We start from the raw sequence: 22495 nt of genomic DNA on the forward strand, positions 1-22495 counted from the left end.
ATAGATGGTGTCTTTATGGAAGGCATTAAGAAAAGCTCTGATGAGCATGTCTCTCGTCTTTTACTGTGTCTTTTTTCTTTTTCATTGTAGAAAAAAATTATTTTTTATTTTGAAAGTTTTGTAAGTTCTGTACCTTTCTAAATTCTTTGGAAAGACAAGCAGGGGATAAAATACTCAAGTTGTGTTTCTTCATCTCTTATTGGATGAAAATTTTATATTTGTAAAAAAATAAAAGAAGCAATGCTGAAGGCCATATACTGAGTGGAAGCAGGGAGCCTCCCTCAGCCCTTCTTATTTACCTTGTCCTTCTTGCCAAAAGCAGCCATGGCTAAAATTTGCTGTGTGTCCTTCTAGTCGTTTTTCTTTGCGTTTACATTCACACACATGTATAGTTAGAATGTATATAATTTAGATTTTGGTGTAATATTGCTTTCCAATGTTCCCTTCCATTTTATAGTATTTTTGAAGACCTTTCCATGTTCATATGACCATGTCTAGCTTACTCTTTCAATCTCTGCCTAATTATTTATGCAATAATTATATAACATCTTTTCTCTATGGACATTTAAGCCTTCTCCAGTTTTTTGATGTTACCACTCTGTCTTGTCTTGTTCTTTTTTTTTTGAGACAGTCTCCCTCTGTCGCCCAGGCTGGAGTGCAGTGGCATGATCTCAGCTCACTGCAACCTCCACCCTCTGAGTTCAAGTGGATTCTCCTGCCTCAGCCTCCCGAGTAGCTGGGACTACAGATGTGTGCCACCACGCCTGGCTACTTTTTGTATTTTTAGTAGAGATGTGGTTTTACTATGTTGGCCAGCCTGGTCTCGAACTCCTGGTGTCAGGTGATCTGCCCGCCTGGGCCTCCCAGAGTGCTGGGATTACAAGTGTGAGCCACTGTGTCCGGCTGCTACCCTGTGTTTTCTGCACCAGGTTCGCATGTAAAGATACGTCTATGTACATGTGCACATGCACAGTCTTACCCCGCTACACCACTGGGTGCCTAGCCCAGATATTGGGCTAGATGCTTACATATGTTATTTCCTCAGAGGACCTAGATTAATATACATATTTCCAGGAATTATATCCATTTATTTATTTTTTTCTAGGGTGACCTTATTTTTTACCCTGTAGTCAGTGAAAGGTAAGCCTGTTTTTCTTGAGTTGGTGCTGTAAATGGCCAAATGACAAAATGACCGCCTTGCTGGCACAGCAGTGCTTGCCCACTGTGACATTTTCCCTTGGCTTCTTGATTCTTCTGCCCCAAAATGCAAATACTGCAGGACCGCCGTTAACTGATTCAGAGGCTGACGCGCAGCTGCAACTCACCAGTCTTTCCTGTGCTGCTTCTCTTTCCTTCCCTACCTTTTTCCCTCTGTGTTCTTATTTCTGTCCCTTCTCTTGGGCTTGATTTCTTATAAGTCATGAAATGCCTTAGAGTAACGTTTTCCAAGTTCTAGCAGCACATTTTCACTTGGCTGTGATGCCAGCACCTCAAGATAATCTTGTTGCAGAACTGAGTTTTACTTTTTATCATTTCTTTCACTTCTGATCCCAAACCAGAGTTGTCTTCTTTTCCTGTTTCTAATAGTGACACCGGGTTTAAATTTTGGTGGTGCATTCAGAGGCTTCTTTCTGAAGTTGTATTGACGGATATCGTAGGGGTGTGTGAGAATGAGAGAAAGAGAACAAATAGGAGGAACACGGGATCCCAACACCTGACCCCGTCCTGGGACTTCCACTTCTGCAGAGGTCCTCAAACAAAGTTAATGGTCAGAGGACAAGGTTGTTCAAATGCTTTGCTTTATTACCTTAAGGCTTTGATGCTGTAGTCCTAATGCAGATTTCTGATGACCAGGGCTGGACAAAGTACAGAGCTCTTTTCACCTGAGCTAAAATAAGTGAGGGCTGACAGCCAATGTAGGCAAAGAATTATCCACCCAAATCTAAGGTAAAAGTATCTTCTCTCCCCAGTGGTGGAGGAGAGCCAGCTTAGGCCTTCTTAGGGCAGGCAGCTTCTGGCTCTTTCTGCAGACTACAAGAAAGTAACATCATAACAGCAGCTAGTTATTGGACACTTACCATGCAACTGTACTTTTTTGCAGTTGAAACCCTTTTATTTTTATGTTATATAAGTAATGTATGTTCATTGTAGAAAAAAAAGAAAGTTCAAGTAAGCTAAAACACTAAAGAATGCCTATACGCTCACCAGCCAGAAATAATTGTTGGTGACTTTCTATACTACTTTTCTTCATCCAGTTACAAAAACGAGTATTTTGTATACTGCCAATTCACTTAATACATTGTGAACATGTTTCTATGCTAGGAAATGCCAGCAAGCATGCTTTTATGCTATTGTTTATAAGACTGCAATAGTGTTCCATTGTATGGATGTGCCCTCATTTATTTTGTGCTAAATGCTTTACTTATATTATCAGTTAATCTTCACACTCAAGTAGATATAAATACTGTTATCTTACAGATGAGAAAATTGAGAGACAGAGATGTTAAGAAAATTGCTCAAAGACCTGCAACTCATGGGTGGTGGAGCTAGAACTTGAGTCCAGGTCTCTCTGATTCTAAAGATAATAAATATTAATAATCTTGCCCAAAAGACATGATTTTGTTTTTTTTCTTTCTTTTTTTTGACAAGAGTCTTGCTCTGTTGCCCAGGCTGGAGTACAGTGGTATGACCTTGACTTACTACAGCCTCTGCCTCCCAGGTTCAAGCGATTCTCCTGCCTCAGCATCCTGAGTAGCTGGGATTACAGCACTGTGCCTGGGTGATTTTTGTATTTTTAGTAGAGATAGGGTTTCATCATTTTGAACAGGCTGGTCTCGACTCCTGACCTCAGGCGATCTGCCCACCTCAGTTTCCCAAAGTGCTGGGATTATAGGCGTGAGCCACTGTGCCCGGCCCAAAAGACATGATTTTCAAGAGAGGGATGGCTCTGATACCCAGCACTGTGGTCCAGTAGCATGGCCTGTGTGGTTGAAACTGACAATACAGAAGTAGACTTGAGGGTGAGGAAACAGAGGCGAGCCTTCAACTCCCTTCAGGGGTTATTATTTTCTTGTGTTTAGCCTCATTACCAGTGGTGTGTAAAAAGAAAAGAAAAAGAGTCATAACACCCCAACTAGTTCCTCTTTCTAAATGCCGCAGTGGTCAACAGAGTCTAAATGCTGCTCCGAGGCTGAATTATGTACAATGCAAAGTGGACGTTAGTTTAATGACACAGTTATTGCTGGCTGTGGTGTGAGCAGTTTCATTGGTGTAGTGATGCAGAACCCAAGTGGGTTAGAGTGAGTGAGGGGTAAGAGAGAGAAGAGTGTTAGAATTTTGGCAATGAAAGCAAGCATAGAGAGCAGTGGTCAGAAGTGGGTGTGGGTTTGAGGGAGAGGGAGACTTTTTTTTTTTTTTGGACTCCTGCTGTTTTTAAGGATGAAAGAGACTTGTTTAACTGCCAGTTGCCCAGTATTGGTAGAGAAGAAGGCATTAGGTTGAAGATTGGAGAGTAGGGTGGAGGCTCCTGGGAAGGCAGAGGAAGCTAGAATTGCCACTGAAGGGGCGGTGTACTTTTTCCATTGTTTGTGAAGGAAGAGAAGTTTGTTTTGTGGCAGGAAGTTAAGGGGTTCTTTGCTTATATCTGCAGTTTTCTCTCTGAATAGATGATGAAGTCTTCTAAGGGTGGGAGCGGTTTGAAGTGGGGATTAGAAATTTTCAAAACTTTTATGGGCTTTTTGATAAATGATTTGGACAATGTGGGAGTGAGCTGACTTAAGGGAGTATGAAAAGGGTGCCTGGCAATGTTGGAGGGTCTGGTTGTAGAATGTATCGTGTCTGTCCGTGTGTTTGCTTGATTTTGTTTCTCCTCCAGCAGTGTGCTCACACGCCCAGGTCTGGTAGAGCAAGTGGGTTTTTACGAGTTGGGTGAATGGGCAGTGGGGAGGGAACATATAGATATTGCTGTAAGTAAGTGATTGAAGTTCTGGGCCATGGAATGGATGCTGAGTAAAGAAGGAAGTAAGTAAAGACATGAATGGATGGAATGTCAAGGAACTTTAGGTCCCAAGAGGCTGAGAAACCAAGGATGTTGGGAAGAGGAAGAGCCTGAAATATAGGGGATGCCGTTTAGAGGGAGATGTGTGGCTTTCTCCCTGGTGACGGTCTGGGAGAGGCTGTGGAATGGAAGGAGACATTGCTGGCTTAGAGGCTGGTGTTGTGTGTGTGAGCCACCTGGATCTCGAGGGCACCCAGGTTGTGGAAGGGCTTGGAAAGGAAGCCTGAGAGCCAGCTGCTTCAGTCTTCAGGGCATCAGGAGAAATGGCAGAGCTGTCAGTGGATGACAGCTGTGCGGGAGAGATAGAGGATGTATGTCACTGGATGGCACGAGCCTCAGAAGGGTCTTCACAGGGCAGTGGAGGAGTGGTGGTCAGGGGCTGTGTGGGACGAGGAGCATGTCAGCAGCAACTCCTGGCCTTGGGCTGGGTGAGGCTTGTGGAATGCGAGCAGCTCACAGAGGGACCGACGGCAGGGAGGCCCCATTCTCAGGGAGAGCCAGGTTTCAGAATTTGAATGGGCAGAAGAACGACAAGACTTTATTAACTATGGCATGGGTCTTCCAGAGAGCTTGGCAGAAAGATCTGAGAGGAACGAGATAAGTAGAAGTCCATGTTGGAAGAAAGGAAGGCAGAGGAGCGTGAGGATGAAAGGCTGGAAGCCTCTAATTGTCATTCTCAGGGCAGTGGGGTTTTGAGGCAGAATGGGACTAGCTGGTTTTTCTTTGATAAGGGAAGAGATCCCTTTGTTGGGAGATGGGGGTTGCCTAGAATTCTTAAGACCCAGCTGTGGCCTGGACAGATGGCACTTGTGATAAAGATCATGTCTCTCTGGAGTGACTCAGTTGTAAATTTTGGATCAAATGGACGTTCTTCGGAATGGCCCTGGGCCACAGTTGTTGGGCACGTCAGCTCTTGGGGCATAAGGGGAGACCTTATGTGGTAGGGTGAGTGAGGCCCAGTAGGTGGAGTGCACTGCTGGGTGGCCGATTAGACTGTGATTCTAAAATGTTGAACTTCCAAAGGAAAAAAAAATTGCCAGGGATATCTGGAGATGACCAGGGACGTATTCACGTGGAGTGATGGTGTTACACTTCTAGCATAGCAAAAATGAGTCTTCTTGACTATGATTCTTGTGCTTGGTCACCTGTTCTTAAACCTGACTGTACGTGTGCGCCCGTGACCTTGTGATCTTTGGACATTCTGCATTGTGGACACACGATGTGGAAGGACGTAGAACAAAATGATGTAGTGGTTGTCTCTGATTATGGAATTGTGTGTGTATGCTTTTCGTTCTTTTTAAAAAATTGTTTACTATGGGTATTCAAAAATAGAGATAAATGTATATTTTTAAATTTTCCTAAGTTAGATCCTGAATTTCACGGAGGAAAAATTTACTACAAACTTATCTTTGGAGTTTTACTGGTCTGCCTGTTTTATGAATACTGTGAGTCCTATAAATGTATTTCTCTCCAGAAATTCCAAGTAGTGTCTCTGGCCCAGTTTTAGCTGGTGTGCAGTGTTTCACTGTGAGTGTGCTTTGCTAGCCTCATTCCTGGCTCTACTTTTTCCCTCTGTCCTTGTTTTTTTCTTTATCTTTTTCACCTACTTCTAATTTATGTCATTTGATCGTATTTTACCTATCACTATATCTTTTCTAGAACAAATTGTGGTAAAAATAAGTAAAATAAATACTGGGTCAGAGAGTGTGCAAGCCTCCATTTATTTATTGATTTATTTTTTGAGACGGAGTCGTCCTGTTTCACCCAGGCTGGAGTGTAGTGACACGATCTCGGCTCACTGCAACCTCCGCCTCCCAGATTCAAGCAATTCTCCTGCCTCAGTCTCCCGAGTAGCTGGGACTACAGGCATGGACCAATTGAACTCTTGACCAAGTGATCTGCCCACCTTGGCCTCCCAAAGTGCCGGGATTACAGGTGTGAGCCACCATGCCCGACCTTGAGCATCCATTTCATGATAACTTCTTACCTTATTGCTTTCCAAAGCATCAAGCAAGTTTTTCTTGCTGTATTAAGTTCCTGATGTCCTTAAAGGAGCTTTTAAAAAATGAGCATTGTGTGTGTGTGAGACTATAAAAATATTGTATGAGAATGGTGTAAAATTTGGAAATAAGGGTGAATATAAAGAGGACAGTTCTCATTATCAGCTTTAAATTTTTCTTCTAAATTTTTAAATATCCAGATATTAATGTAAATGAAATCCTTATGTACAATTAATTTTGTATCCTCCCATTTTCCCTTAAAACAACAGGCCAGGCATGGTGCCTCATGCGTATAATCCCAGCACTTTGGGAAGCTGAGGTGGTTGGATCACTTGAGGTCAGGAATTTGAGACCAGCCTGGTCAACATGATGAAACCCTGTCTCTACTAAAAATACAAAAATTATCTGGGTGTGGTGGTGCACGCCTGTAGTCCCAGCTACTTGGGAGTCTGAGGCAGGAGAATCACCTGAACCTGGGAGGTGTGGAGGTTGCAGTGAGCCGAGATCACGCCACTATACTCCAGCCTGGTTGACAGAGTGAGACTCCGTCTCAAAAAAAACCCCCCAAAACAACAATGTCTTATACCCTGGTTGTGGTGGCTCATGACTGTAATCCCATCACTTTGGAAGGCTGAGACAGAGGATTGCTTAAGGTCAGGAGTTAGAGACCAGCCTGGGCAACATAGTGAGACCCCTAGCTCTACAAAACAAAAAACAAACACCAAAAATCAGCCAGATATGGTGGCATGTGCCTGTAGTCCAGGTACTTGGGAGGCTGAGGTGGGAGGATTGCCTGAGCCCAGGAGTTTGAGGCTATAATGAGCTATGATTGTGCCACTGCCTTCCAGCCTGGGGGACTGTATTTAATTTTTTTTTTTTTTTTTGCGAGACAAAGTCTCGCTCTGTCGCCCAGGCTAGAGTGCAGTGGTGCGATCTTGGCTCGCTGTAACCTCTGCCTCCCAGGTTCAAGCAGTTCTCCTGCCTCAGCCTCCCGAGTACAGTAGCTGAGACTACAGGTATGCACCACCATGCCTGGCTAATTTTTGTATTTTTAGTAGAGACAGGGTTTCACTGTGTTGGCCAGGCTGGTCTTGAACTCCTGACTTCAAGTGGTCCGCCTGCCTCGGCCTCCCGAAGTGTTGGGATTACAGGCGTGAGCCACCACTCCTGGCTCTTATCTAAATTAAAAAAAAAAAAAAAAAGTCTTACCAACAAAATTACTGACAACCATAGAATAAATATGCCATAATTTCATTAATAGTTTTTTATTGTTGAATATTTAGGTTGCTTTGATTCTTTGCTGATTTAAATAATATTGCAATGAAGATCATTATGCAAATATCCTTGCCACAGTTTAGACATTATTTTCCAATGGTAGATTCCTAGAAGTAGAAAAGCAGTGATTAGACATAACTAGAAAAGAAAATCATAGATACTGTAGGTGAATATTTTCATAAGCTTTCAGGGGGGATGGCCTTATTGAAGACCCCAAAAATAGCATAAAGGGCAAATATGGATGAAATCAACAGTAAAACAATGGAAACATTCTGTATCAGACAAACCATTTGGAAATTATGATAGGCAAATGGTAATAAAGAACTTACACAAATGAAAAAGACTTGACTCACAATTTTTATTTTTATTTCTATTTTTTTTTGAGTTGAGGTCTTACTCTGTGGCTCACACTGGAGTGCAGTGGTGCAGTCTTGGCTAGCTGTAACCTCTGCCTCCCAGGCTCAAGCGATCCTCCCACCTCAGCATCCTGAGTAGCAGGGACTACAGGTGCATGCCACCATGCCCGGCTAATTTTTGCCCTTTTTGTAGAGATAGGGTTTTGCCTTGTTGCTCAGGCTGGTCTTGAACTCCTGGACTCAAGCTGTCTGCCTGCCTCGGCCTCCCAAAGTGCTAAGATTACAGGCATGAGCCGCTGCACCTGGCTGGACTTAAAATTTTTAAAAAGACCCCTGATAAAAGAAGAAAAATACTTTTCTTCTTTTGGCCAATAAACATTTGAAAGGATGTTCAACCCCAATAGTAATTAAAGAAACAACTGTAAACAAAGATGATGTATTATTTTTCATTTATCAGTCCACCAAAGATAACTAGTTCCTGAGAATATGTGGTAAGAATATAAATTGCTATATTTCTGAAAGCAGTTTGTCAATTAAAAAGTATATGTACACTTTTGTCCAGCAATTCTATCTTTAGGAATTTATTTTAAGGGAATTATCAGGTGCTCAATGATGTTTACAAAAGTATTGTTTATTGATGGAAAAATTGGAAACAAATGGGGATTTGGCTTAATTATCGTGTAACCATTCTGTGGAATACTATATATGTGTTAAAAATGACTATGTACATCTGAACTTACTGCTGTAGAAAGATGTCCAAGATGTGCTAAAAGAGATACAGACAATGAGTAAATGAATGAATATGCCTAGAAAAAATATGGAAACATATAAACCATGTTAATTGTGTTTTTCTCTATTTAGAGGGATTATGGCTGATCTTTTATTTTCTATTTATTTTTCTTGAAGTTTTAAAATAAGTATATAACCTGAATAAACAGAAGGAAAAAAAAAGCCTGTTCCCCAAAAGTGAAATTGGTTGTGGCAAAAATAAAACATGTGTTCTATTGTGCTGTCTTTTGTAGTTACCAAAAATGATTTCAAATTAGAGTAGAAATATTACATAAACTGTAATTTATGAAATGGATCTGAAAAACATGAGAGAAATGATCAGTTAATCGTGTAACTTTTTTTTTTTTTGAGACAGAGTCTCTTGCTCTATTGCCCAGGCTGGAGTGCAATGGTGCAATCTTGACTCACTGCAACCTCCACCTCTGGGGTTCAAGCAATTCTTGTGCCTCAGCCTCCTGAGTAGCTGGGATTACAGGCATCCGCCACCACAACTGGCTAATTTTTGTATTTTTAATAGAGATGGGGTTTCACCATGTTGGCCAGGCTGATCTTGAACTCCCGACCCCAAATGATCAGCCCGCCTCGGCCTCCCAAAGTGCTGGGATTACAGGCGTGAGCCACTGCGCCCGGCCAATAATCGTGTAACATTTAAGAAGGCAAAAAGTAGAGCCTTCCATCAGTTTGGTTTACAATGAAAATGAGTTGCTTTAATTTGTCATCTTTCAAAATATGCCTTTCATTAGCCCATAATGATTGGCAAGTTCTCACATGGAGCCTGTGGGCGGGGGGAGATGGGAGGTCTTGAACTTCCCTTCCAACTCTGCTTTTGTTTTTTTGAGACAAGGTCTCACTCTGTCGCCCAGGCTGAAGTGCAGTGGCACAGTCAGCTCACTGCAGTTGTCTCAACCTCCTGGGCTCAGACGATCCTCCTGCCTCAGCCTCTGAGTAGTAGGAACTGCAAGTATGCACTACCACACCTGGCTAATTTAAAACTTTTTTTTGCAGAGATGGGGTCTCGCTATGTTGCCCAGGCTGGTCTCAAACTCTAGGGCTCAAGCTGATCCTTCCTTCTTGGCCTCTTAAAGGGCTGGGATTACAGGCATGAGCCACCACGCCCTGCCCTAACTCTCTTCTTACTGTTGAACCTAGGGCTCAAGGAGGCTTAATGACATGTTAGGGATCTGGTAGGGATGCAAGAACTGCATAGGCGCAGAGTCCTTCCTGCTCCGCCTGTGTGGGTGGTGTGGAGATGGGAGTATCAGGCCACTTGTTCCCAATATTTCTGTCAACAATGACTTGCTCTCTGGATTTAAGTGTTGTCTTTTTTTTCTCTCTCCAATCCTACAATGCTAGTTCCTTTGGGAAAATCGTCTGATAAGTCACAAATACCTACATTGAGTGAATTTCCCCACATCTTCACCCTTGCAAACACAGGGGAAGGTCATGTTTCATAGGCATATGCTGGTGTGTGGGACTCGAAGAGGGGAAACAATGCAGTTAGTTGGGGGTCAGTCCAAGAACGAGTCCTTGAACTTCACCATTTTGCTAAGACTGTGAACACAGGTTTTGGGGAGGATGAAATCATAATTTTTGATGCTAGAGCTGTTCACAGCTTTTTCTTTGATGAATGACTCTCGTTCATGTGCTTAAAGATTTTCTTGGTGCTGTGAATTAAAACAGACTTTTGGCTTGAAAGAGTAAATTTATGAGATGTAGCTTGACCCATTTTTATCTTGTACTTTAACTTCTGAGAACCATGACAGTCATATAGTGTATATCCTCATAGGGAAAAATGGCTTATGTGAGACACGGTTTAATTTGTGCCAGTAAATGAGTAAAAATCTTGTTTTAGTGTAAATCAACTTAATTTTATTTGACATTGATTTTCATTATTAAAGTGCTGCAATCACATTTCAGAAAACTTTAAAAATTGAGAAAAAGGGATGAGATTATTAATATTTTTCTGTAATGCAATGACATTTTTGTATTATCTCTAGATTTTTTCTTATCCATCTAAAATATAACAGTTCCAGGGTTGTGGTTCTGGCAGAATGTGGAAGATTAAGCAAAACCTTTTCTATTTTCATCTAATCTGCCCCTGAAATGAGCAGTGATCTATTTATTATCTTTACTTTTTGTTTATTTTCTCTTTGGCAAAACTTGTCAGCATATTTAGCAGAAGGTGGAGACAATTTCTTTTCACAGATTTGGATTTAGTAGCAATATCCTAAGTGGATTTTTTCTGCTAAAAGAAATTGTTAGAGTTAAGCTTGGAGGAAATGAATCAAATGTTTCTAAACAATTCTGGGGGATAGTTGAATTCTATTTCCTGAGGGTAGGGAAAAAAAACAAAACAAAACTGGCTTTTTTTTTTTTTTTTGAGACGGAGTCTCGCTCTGTCACCCAGGCTGGAGTGCAGTGGCGCAATCTCGGAAAACTGGCATTTTTATTCCAGCTCCTTGAATTTTTAACTGGGCTCAGTGTCCCAGACTGGTCTATTTTGTGTTGGTAAACTCTGCCATTTGGCTGGTGTGTTTGGTGGAAGGAAAATGTGATCTTGCCTAGTTTGGTTATTCTAAGAGACCTTTTTTCCTTCCCTTCAGCCAAGATATGCTGTTCCCTTATGCTTATTTTTTTTCCATTCTCTTCTTTGCAGAGTACTCGGGTGGAGTTTGACCTGCCAGAATATTCTGTTCGTCGAAGATACCAGGATTTTGACTGGTTGAGGAGCAAACTGGAAGAATCCCAGCCCACTCATCTCATTCCCGTAGGTAGTAAGTCACTACAGCTTGTTTCTCACTTGTGCTGTGTTGTCTTTCCTGAAGGGGTTCACTCAACTCTCTTCCCTTAAGATATACAGACTCACCTAGCAAACGTATGTAAAACATGTTAACGGACACTGTATATAATACTTCACCTATTAGGTTTTAGTTTCTGATTTGCTATATAGAAAGCCAGTTTTGCGGCTGGCTGGGCTTTCTTTAGCCACAGAGGCAGAAATCTAGCACAGAATCCATTGCCATAGTTTTTCATTTAAAAAAACAAGAAACCACCTAACACTGTTTATTGAAGCAACGTGACATTTATCTACTCCAGTGCTTCCATCTGCACAGTTTTTAAAAAACAGAACCGGAGCAAAATGAATTTAAATCTTTTTTTTTTTTTTTTTTTTTTTTTTGAGACAGAGTCGCACTCTCTTGCCCAGGCAGGTGCGCAGTGGCATGATCTCAGCTCACTGCAACCTCCGCCTCCCAGGTTCAAGTGGATCACCTGCCCCAGCCTTCTGGGTAGCTGGGATTACAGGCACATGCCACCACGCCCAGCTAGTTTTTGTATTTTTAGTAGAGATGGGGTTTTGCCATGTTGGCCAGGCTGGTCTCGAACTCCTGATCTCAGGTGATCCACTGACCTCGGCCTCCGAAAGTGCTGGGATTACAGGTGTGAGCCACCGCGCCTGGCCTCAACATTTATATTGAGTACTTTTCTGACTACTTTTGTTAAAAGTAGAAATAATAACGATTTGGACACCAGATGTTTCTTTGGGCCTTGGGGGCTTTAGAGCAGTTTGAGTCATAAAACTCCTCAGAGGGGCTGATTTATCTTTCAGCAAAGACCTTTGTTGAATGATAACTTCCTAGCACTACTAACTTTCTGTTACCACCACATCTCTCAGCCTTTTTCCCCCCATGGTTGGAAGAGGCTGTGTATATTGTGAATGCACTGGCAGTTTTCTCGGTTTTCAGGGTGAAAAGAGCCACGTTGCTAGTACTGTGATAGGAACGATGGCTCTCACCTGGGACTCAGTTCTTTCTCAGGGTATCTCCTTTTTCCCCACATACCCTTTCTGTTCTCCCAGCCTGAAGTTTTGCTTTTTCTGTCTTCTAACCACTTAAAAACATGCCTGAAGAGGAAACAGTAGTTTTTAAACAGTTGGGAATATTCCTTAAAATAGAATCTTAAGGTGGCAAAATAGGCAGTTAGTGAATAATTTTTTTAAAATAAACTGCATTTTAGAACATTATCAGAATTACAGAATTATTGTGAAGGTAGTAGAGAGAATTCTCAAGCCTCACATCCGGTATTAACATTTTATATTAGTGTGGCACATTTGTCACAATGAACCAGTCGTTATGAAATAAACACGATTATTAACTAAAAGTCTTTTATTCCAAGTTCCTTTTTATTTTTCTTTCTTTCTTTTTTGTTTTTTTGAGATGAAGTTTACTTCTGTCACCCAGGCTGGAGTGCAGTGGCATGATCTCAGCTCACTGCAATCTCCGCCTCCAGGGTTCAAGCGATTCTTCTGCCTCAGCCTCCTGAGTAGCTGGGATTACAGGTGCACACCACCACACCCAGCTAATTTTTGTATTTTTAGTAGAGATGAGATTTCAGCATGTTGGCCAGGCTGGTCTCAAACTCTTGATCTCAGGTGATCCTCCCACCTTGGCCTCCCAAAGTGCTGGGATTACAGGCGTGAGCCACCACGCCCGGCCCAAGTTCCTTTTTTCTGTTCCAGGATCCTACCCAGGATCCCACATTTTATTTAGCAGTCATGTCTCCTTAGGCTCTTCTTGGTTGTAACAGTTTCTCAGGCTTTCCCTTTTTTGGATGACCATGACTGTTTTGAGGAGTACTAGTCAGGAATTTTGTAGACTTGTCCCTCAGTTGACATTTGTCTGATGGCTTTCCCGATCGGGGTAATGTGTTTGGGGAAGAAACCACAGAGGCGAGCTGCCACCCTCGTCACCTCCTGTCCAGGGCATGTGCTGTCAATAGTGTGCCTCACCATTGATGTGAACCTCCATCGCCTGACTTGAGGTAGTGCTGGTCAGCTTTCTTCACTGTACAATTACTCTTTCTCCCTGCCTTTCTGTACTGTACTCTTTGGAAGAAAGTCACTGTTTATTTATAGCCCACAGCATGCATCAGGGAGCTGCCCTCCTGGCAGCTGGTGCCTGTGAGGTTGATACTGGAAGCTCAAAGGTAAGACAGTGACACCTGCTGGTGAAACATAGTGTCTACTCTTCCATAGACACGAGAAGAGAATGGAAGAGTTTCCAGAATGCCCAAGGTGGATCCAGAATATCTTTAAATATGGTTTCTGATGGTCTGGATAGAAGCAGTTAGTAGGAAGCTACTTTAGAAACAAGCAGAAACTTAATTTTTTTTTCATAAATTCTTGGTACTCACATATCTGGAGTGGAGAGGGATTTAATATGGGAGAGCCTCTCTGATTTAAGTATGAAAGTCAAACTAGAAACCAACTTCCCTCATCCGTTACAAAAAATTTTATAGTAGCTTTGCTAGGAGGTGTCTGTCTGTTATTTAAGCATCATCTTCTGGAGGAAGAGAGGGTGGGATGAGAAGATTATAAGGAAGACAAAGGACCCCTGCCTTGGGGAACTTATTATCAGTTGGAGACCCAGTAAACATGCAGAAATGTTCATTTCCCTTTTTAAAAAAGGATTTATTGAGATTTAATTTATATAACATATAATTCACCCATTTAAAATGTACAGTTCAAAGGCTTTTAGTATATTCATAAAATTGGACAACCATCAGCATTACCCATTTTCAAATCTTTTTATCATCCCAAAAAGAAACCTCCCATCCCTTAAGCTGTCACTTACAAACACTGTGTATCCCCCAGCCCCCGGCAACCATTCATGTACTTTCTACAGAGTTGCTTATTCTGGACATTACATGTAAGTGAAATGATACACAACGTGATTTTTTTGTTACTGGGTTTTTTCACTTAGCATATTTTCAAGGTTCATCCATGTAGTAGCATATATTAATATTTAATTCATTTTTATTGCCATATAATATTCCAGTTTATGGATAATACCACATTTTGTCTATTCACCCTTGATGGACGTTTTGGTTGTTTCACCTTTTGGCTATTATGAGTAATGCTGCTGTGAACATTCATGTACAAGTTTTTCTGTGTACATGTTCCCATTTTTGGGGGGGTGTATTCTTAGGAGTGTAATTGTTGAATCATACATAACTCTATAATTGGCCTTTTGAGGAACTGCCAGACTGTTTTCAAAAGCGATGACATCAACTTACATTTCCACATGCGATGTATAGGAGTTTCTCCACATCTCCATCAATGCTGTTACTGTCTGTCTTTTGGATTGTAGCCATCCTACTGGATGTGCAGTGCTATCTCATTGTGTTTTTAATTTGTATTTCCCTAATGGTGTTGAGCATCTTTTCATGTGCTTTTGGGCATTTGCATATCTTCCTTGGAGAAATATCAATTAAGATCCATTGCCCATTTAAAAATTGGGGTGCCTTTTCATCCTTAAATTTTCATAGTTGTTTTTTAAAATTTATATATATGTATATATATATGTGTGTGTATATATATGTGTATATATGTGTGTGTGTATATGTGTGTGTGTGTGTGTGTATATATATATATATGTATATGTGCATGTGTATATGTGTGTATATATATAATTTGTTTTTTGAGGCAGAGTCTCGCTCTGTCGCCCAGGCTGGAGTGCAGTGGCACGATCTCGGCTCACTGCAAGCTCCGCCTCCCGGGTTCACACCATTCTGCTGCCTCAGCCTCCCTAGTAGCTGGGACTACAGGCGCCCGCCACCACGCCCGGCTAATTTTTTGTATTTTTAGTAGAGACAGGGTTTCACCATGTTAGCCAGGATGGTCTCCATCTCCTGACCTCGTGTTCCACCTGCCTTGGCTTCCCAAAGTGCTGGGATTACAGGTGTGAGCCACTGCGCCTGGCCCCATTATATATATAAAATTTTAAGAGGCAGGATGTTGTTTTGTCACCCAGGCTGGAGTGCAGTGGTATGATCACAGCTCACTGCAGCCTCGACCTCCCAGGATCAAGCGGTTCTCCCACCTCAGCCTCCGCAGGTATGTGCCACCATGCCTGGCTGATTTTTAAATTTTTTTCGTAGAGACAAGGTGTCACTGTGTTGCTGAGGCTGGTCTTGAACTCTTGGGCTCAAGTGATCTTCCCACCTCAGCCTCTCGAATAGCTGGGACTACAGGCACCCTATGCCATCATGTCTGGCTAATTCTTTTTTTGGTAGAGACAGAGTCTTGCTATGTTGCCCAGGCTGGTCTCAAACTCCTGGCCTCAAGGGATCCTCCTGCCTTTGCCTTCTAAAGTGCTGGGATTACAGGCGTGAGCCGCCGCGCCTGGCCAGGAGTAACCATATGTTCTTAAAATGCCGTCTTGGAACCAGAAGTATGCTGGGTGTATGTTTGTCATCTCATAACAGCAGTTCACTGTGTTTTTCTTCATTATGTAATAGTTGGAGCTGCCAGAAAGTCTTCATTATGACTTTTTTCCTCTGTTTTTTTTTAAAGCTTTTTTGAGATATAATTGATATACAGAATAGCCTTGCACATATTTAATGCATACAATTCGATAGGCTTGTATATACCCCTGATACCATCACCACAATCAAAGTAATAAACAGATCCATCACCTTCACAAGTTTTCTTGTCTCCCTTTGCTGTTTTTTTTTTAATAAGAACCTGTAACATAAGATGTACATAACGTGTAACATGAACATGTAACGTAAGATCTCTCCTCTTATCACATTTTACAGCATGCAACACCATACAGTCATTCCCCCTTATTTGTGGTTTTGCTTTCCATGGTTTCAGTTACCTGTAGACCAAAAATATGACATGGAAAATTCCAAAAATAAACAGTTCATAAGTTTTACATTGTTTGCTGTTCTGAATAGTGTGATGAAATCTCATGCAGTCCCACCTAGGACATAAATTATCTTTGTCCAGTGTATCCACACTGTAGACACTGCCCACCTGTGAGTCCCTTAGCCCTCTTGGTCATCAGGCTGGAGATCACAAGAAGAAGAGTGAGTACAGTACCATAAGATGTTTTGAGAGAGAAAGAGAAAGGCCATATCCCCATAACACTTATTACAGAATATTATTATAATTGTTCTGTTTTATTATTGTGAATCTCTTACCGTGCCTGATTTGCAAACTAAATTTTACTATAGGTATGTATAGGAAAAAAATATATGGGTATGTATATACAGGTGGGAAGTTCACTTGAGCCCAAGAGTTCAAGACCAGCCTGGGCAACACAGTGACACCTTGTCTCTAAATTTTATTATAGGTATGTATATATAGGAAAAACATAGTATATACAGAGTTCAGTACCATCCATGGCTTCAGGCATCTGCTGGGGGTCTTGGAATGTATCCCCCTAGGATAAGGGAGGATGACTGTATTGTTAACTATAGGTACCACTTTGTACAGCAGATATCTGGAACTTATTTATATTTTATAACACTAGCTTTATATCCATTGAACAACTCCCCATTTCCCGCTCTCCGTACCCCCTGGCAACCACCATTCTATTTTCTGCTTCCGTATTTGTTCAGTGGGCTTGGCACTTCTTCATTTCCTGGAGCACTAGTTACACAGCAGAGCAATTTCATGATTAGATGGGTGCACATATTAGATTTAGAAGATGAAGCAGATACATTTAATAAACACTTGAGTGTTTAATTTTCACTTGGAAATTTAACGTTCACCTCAGATTTAAGGAAGAAAGCTTTCTGGAAGGATACATTTGTGTTATGTACCAAGTTTTCTTTTGAGTAGTAGTAAACTCATAGGAATTAATGAGAATAAATTTGTAATGCAACAATTGTTTTTTTAATATGAAATAATAAAAACTCCATTTCTAGTTGGTTCCTTCTTTTTTGTACTGTTAAAAATATACCTGTGTTTAGCTTACTCAATGGATAAGTTAATAAGTATTGAAACATTGGTTCAACTTCCTAATGCTTTGCATTAAACTGGGCTTGGTGATTATTGTTTTTAATCTCTGTGCTTCGTGACAAGCTTTTAATCTCTATGCTCCTTTATTTATTTGGTAGTAATTTTTGCCTAGAAGCAATATTTTCTATTAGTCTGACAAGGGTAGGAGAAATAGGCCTCTGCTATGTAAATATTTAATGTGCACTAAATATCTGTTGAATTGCTTAGAAGAAGCAAGTCAATTGCTGACGAGGAAGTTGGACATTTCAGGATTCAGCAATTGAAAGATTTGTCTAGATTTCCTACCCAGAAATAACAGCCTTCCATTGACAGTCTATAAGAAATATGCTATTTTTTCAGATTATGAAACAGCTTTATAAACTAATATGGAATATAAATGAAAGTGCTTTACTAAAGTACTAAGTACTATCTAATTTCAGTATTTCAAGATTAAACCCTGAAATATTTAATGCATTATTGTAATACTTTGCAAATAGGATTTTTTTTGCGGGATCCAACATATATATGTGTATATTCAGTTTTTAAAAGTGTTTTCATTGTAGAAAATATTAACCATATTGAAGAGATTCGGTATGACGAGTCCCCTTGAAACTCCATCACTCAGTTTCAACATTTATCAGCTCATGGCCAATCTTGTTTCATCGCTGTCCACTCCCTCACCCCTACATCCAGGTGTTTTTTATTTTAAGTGCCTTAAACAACAGAAATTTATTCTCTTACAGCTCTGGAGGTCAAAAGTCCAAAATCAGTTTTAGTGAGCTAATATCAAGATATAGGCTAGGGCTGCATTCCACCAGAAGGCTCTAGGGGAGAATTTGTTTGCCTACCTTTTCTAGCTCTTGGGGCCGTCTGCATTCCTTGGCTCATGGCCTCTTTATCTTCAAAGCCAGCAGCATATCTGTTGTCATCTCTGCTTCCACCATCACATCTCCTTTTCTTAAAAAATGGAAGTAAAATCCATGTTACATATCACCATTTTAACCATTTTGAAGTGTCCAATTCAGTGACTTTTAGTACATTCACAATGTTGTATGACCATCACCACTATTTAATTCAGAACATTTTCATTACCCCCAAAAGAAACTTTGTACCCATTAAGGAACCACTCCCCTCCTTTTCCCAGCCTGGCTATAATGAAGAATGCTGCTATCAACACTGGTGGTTGTATAAGATTTTGTTTGAGCACTTATTTTCAGTTACCTTGGCTATACAACAAGAAGTGGAATTGCTGGAGCATATAGTAATTCTGTGTTTAATTTTTTGAGGAATTGTTCAAACTGTTTTCCACAATGGCTTACAATTTTATATCCGCACTAGAAATGTATGAGGGCCCAATTTCTCCACATATTTGCCAACATTTGCTATTTTACTTTAAAAATTCTAGTGGGTGTGAAGAAGTAGATCCCAAATGACTTGTTTTTTTGAGACAGGATCTCACTCTGTCACCCAGGCTGGAGTGCAGTGGCATGACCATAGCTTACTGCAGCCTCCAACTCCTGGGCTCAAGCAGTCCTCCCACCTCAGCCTCCACAGTAGCTGGGACTTCAGGCATGCACCACCATGCCCAGCTAATTTTTTATTTTTTGTAGAGATGCGGTCTTGCTATGTTGCCCAAGCTGGTCTGGAGCTCCTAGCCTCAAGCAATCCTCCCAGCTTGAACTCCCAAAATGCTAGGATTATGGACATGAGCCACTGTGCCTGCTTCCCCCAATCGATTTTTTAAGACATTTTGGCCTAAACGTTATATAGATGTTCTACCTGTAAGTCCACTCCCCTTTTTGCTTTTTGTTCTCAGTGCTTACAAATTAATGAAAATACTTGGCATTTGTTAGACATCTCCTGTGTGCCTGGAACTGTGTTGGGCTCTTTTCATTTACATGATGTGATTTACAGACTATAGATGGACTTGATTTCACCAGCAACCCAGATTCCTATGTGTAAACAACCCAGTCAGTAATAGAGGTGAGGCTGAGAGTAGGTGTGTCCCATAAGGAATCTTGAAATAGGAAGAAATTTCTGAAGCTACATACATTTGGATATGATAATGCTTATGACAGGAGGAAATTCTGCTTGCAGAAGGATTCTCTCTAGGGTTCCTTTAAATAGCAAGTTCCCCCGATTGATGAAACATAAGTTCAATGTGCTAAATCTGAAGAATGGACCCCTATTGTAGAATGTCATCTTTATGTTAAATGAGGCACTCCTAACCACTTACTTGTGCCTCAGGCCATCCTCTCAAGTCTTATTCAGTAGAAGTAAATGAAAGTATCATAACAGGATTCATGAAGTAAGAACAGGAAAATATCCACTGGATTTGGTAATTAGAAAGTCATTGGCACTCAATTTTAAAAGGGCCGTTTCTGCACTGGGTGGGGTAGGGCAGAGAAACCCAGCACTGAAGGCAGTATCACAGCTGGTTTTGTTTTGAGGGTTGGGGGAAGGCTGGGGGTTGAGAAATCAGTGGGATACAGTGAAGTCAAGGTAAGTGACTCCTTTCAAAAAGATTGAATGAGCCAGGAAGGACAAGGGAGAAGATATAAGGTCAAAGGGTGGTTGGATTCATATTTTTTAGGAAGAAAAACCAACCATATTTTTATAGATTCTGGGAATAGAGCTGGATGAACAGGAGATGTTGAAGATACAGGGAAGAGATTAATGACAGGTGCACCCTAATGAACAAATGGGTTAAGGACACAGATGGAATGCTTAGCTTTAGGGGAGGAGGGGTTGTTGTCCACAGGGACTAAGGAATGGAGGTGAGGGTGATGCCCAGTGGATGGGCTTCTGTGGAGGAAGCAAAATAGGAAATTTCCATCTGATACTCTTACACCTGGTTTCTCACTTCAGAAAGATAGTAATCTGCTTAGCACGAAAAGCTGGGGTATGAGAATGGCTGCCTAAAGGAACGGGGGAGAGAAGAACTGACCAGAATAAAGGAATTATCCTAAAGGACAGCCATATCTCATTAAGATAACTTCTCGGTGCTTTGGACTGGGCCAGCATCGGGCTGAGTGGCCCGTCTGTCTGATCCAGCACTGCATTTCGAATATTCTACTCAAGTGTAAGCTCTGCAGGATGTCACACGTGGACGTGTTATCCTTGTGTGGCTCTGTAATTTTATTCCTGACTTTATTCCCCTCTCTTCTTTCATTTACAAACCTTTCCACTGTGCCCTTTTTGGAACTCCTGCTCTGTTATAAAGAATCCCCCAGTATTCTTAGCATCTTCTCTGAATATTCCCACCATGTCAAGGTTTAAATGAACACTGGATGTCCCTGAAGATTAGTAGTCCCCTGAAGCTGCTGCCAGTCTTAAAACAAAGGCACCCAAACTTGTGTGTGTTTACCCTGTGGTAGGAATCATTCAAAGCACTTTCAACATATTAGCTAATGTAATCCTCATGACAACCCTGTGAAGTTGATGCTATTAGTTTTTACCTAGCACCAACTTCTTGAGGTACCAAGAGATGTATAGAACTTGACGGAAGGCAAACAGCTAGTAGGTGGCAAAGTCAAAAGATAAACCCAGGAAGCATGGCATCAGAATCTTTACTCTTGATAACTAAAACATACTTTCTAAAGCTCTTTCAAGTTGAGGGCACTGAATTCCCTCATACTCCAAATACTTCTTTTCCAGGGGGTGGGGTGTCGGTGTTACCAATTCCTAAATCTTTTCAAGGTTTTGTATTCTAAATCTAGGTTTACTAGGCCTACTCCAAGTGGCCTAGTATTCCACTTTTTTGGGTTGGCTAAGTCCACTAATCCTTGTTGCTATGTCTTATTTCTGGTTTGTTTTTGTCCTTCAGGGTTTATAATTTAAAAAAATCCTCTTTATTGCCATGTTATGGGGGTTTCAGGAGGTTGTGGAGTTAAATGCTTGTGTTTAATGTCCTACTTTGAACTTGAACTGCTAGGTTGGTTTAACATTAGAAAATATATTAATTTACCACTTACCGCATTAAAGGAAAAAGCATGTGATTGTCCCGATAGACCTACTTGGCCAACGTTGTCTTGGTTTATTCCCTAAAGAGGCTTGCATTTTCTAAAGAGGGTGCATCTGCATGAGTGTTCACAGCAGCATTGTTAGTTAGTAGGGCCATAAAGCTGTAAACCATTCACATGATCATGCACACGTTCACAGGCAGGAGAGTAGGTGGACAATTTGTCACACAGTCAGTTATATAGTGCATGACTATGGAACAGTAAAATTATTTTCCTATAGCTAAACATGCATCAATATGGATAAGTCGCAGAAAGACAATGTTGAATGACAAAAGCGAACTATACAGGTGTGTACTGCATAGTGACATTTCTGTCAACAGTGGATGGCATATAGATGGTGCTCCCATAAGATTATAATACTGTATTTTTTACTGTACCTTTTCTACATTTAAATATGTTTAGGTACCCAAGTACTTGCCATTGTGTTACAATTGCCTACAGTAGTCAGCACAGTAACATGCTAGGAGCAATAGCCTATACCGTATCACCTCGGTGTGTAGTAGCCGCACCATCTAGGTTTGCGTAGGTGCACTCTGTGATGTTCACACAATGATGAAATCGCCTGACAATGCATTTCTCAGAGTGTATCTCTGTCATTAAGTGACACATTAACTGTAGTTTTATTTTTTATAAAGTTAAACAACAAGTTCAACAAACAGTACATTGTTTTAAAACTGAAACTTAGAGGGGAGCAACGACCAAAAAGTTGACGATTGTAATTCCCTCATGGGGGCAGGAATAAGTGGAGATCGATCAGGGATCCGCTGACAGGGAGCTTTGTCAATGGCAATGTTCTGTCTGTCAAGTTGAGTGGTAGATTAATAAGTGCTGGTACTATTATTATGCTTTATGACTTTGAGGTATATAATACGCTCTTTTATTGTGCTAAAAAGCATAGCACCATTTTATAATCTACAATTCAGTGGCATCAAATACATTCACAATGTTGTGCATCTGTCACAACCTTCTGAAAAGTTTCAGAATCACCCTGGAAGGAAACCCTGTACCCATGAAGCAGTCACATCTCATTTCCCCCAATCTCTCCAGCCCCTGGCAACCACACATCTACTGTCTGTCACTATGGGTTTGCCTATTCTGGACATTTCATATGAATGGAATCATATATATGGACTTTTGTATCTGGCTGCTTTCATTTACCATAATGTTTCCAGGGTTTTTCCATGATGTAGCATGTTTTAGTAGTTAGTTTT

At 41.0% G+C, this 22495-nt stretch overlaps 1 protein-coding gene across 1 annotated transcript in view; it reads left to right on the forward strand.

Annotated features, from left to right (window-relative positions):
* SNX30 (sorting nexin family member 30) overlaps positions 1-22495 on the forward strand; it is a 118584-nt gene that overhangs the window by 50694 nt on the left and 45395 nt on the right. The window contains exon 3 of the mRNA XM_002820110.6: positions 11134-11244. Within this exon, the coding sequence (XP_002820156.3) occupies positions 11134-11244 (111 nt within the window). The remainder of the gene's footprint in view (positions 1-11133; positions 11245-22495) is intronic.

This window comes from Pongo abelii, chromosome 13, assembly GCF_028885655.2.
Source record: "Pongo abelii isolate AG06213 chromosome 13, NHGRI_mPonAbe1-v2.0_pri, whole genome shotgun sequence".
Taxonomy (NCBI): domain Eukaryota; kingdom Metazoa; phylum Chordata; class Mammalia; order Primates; family Hominidae; genus Pongo; species Pongo abelii.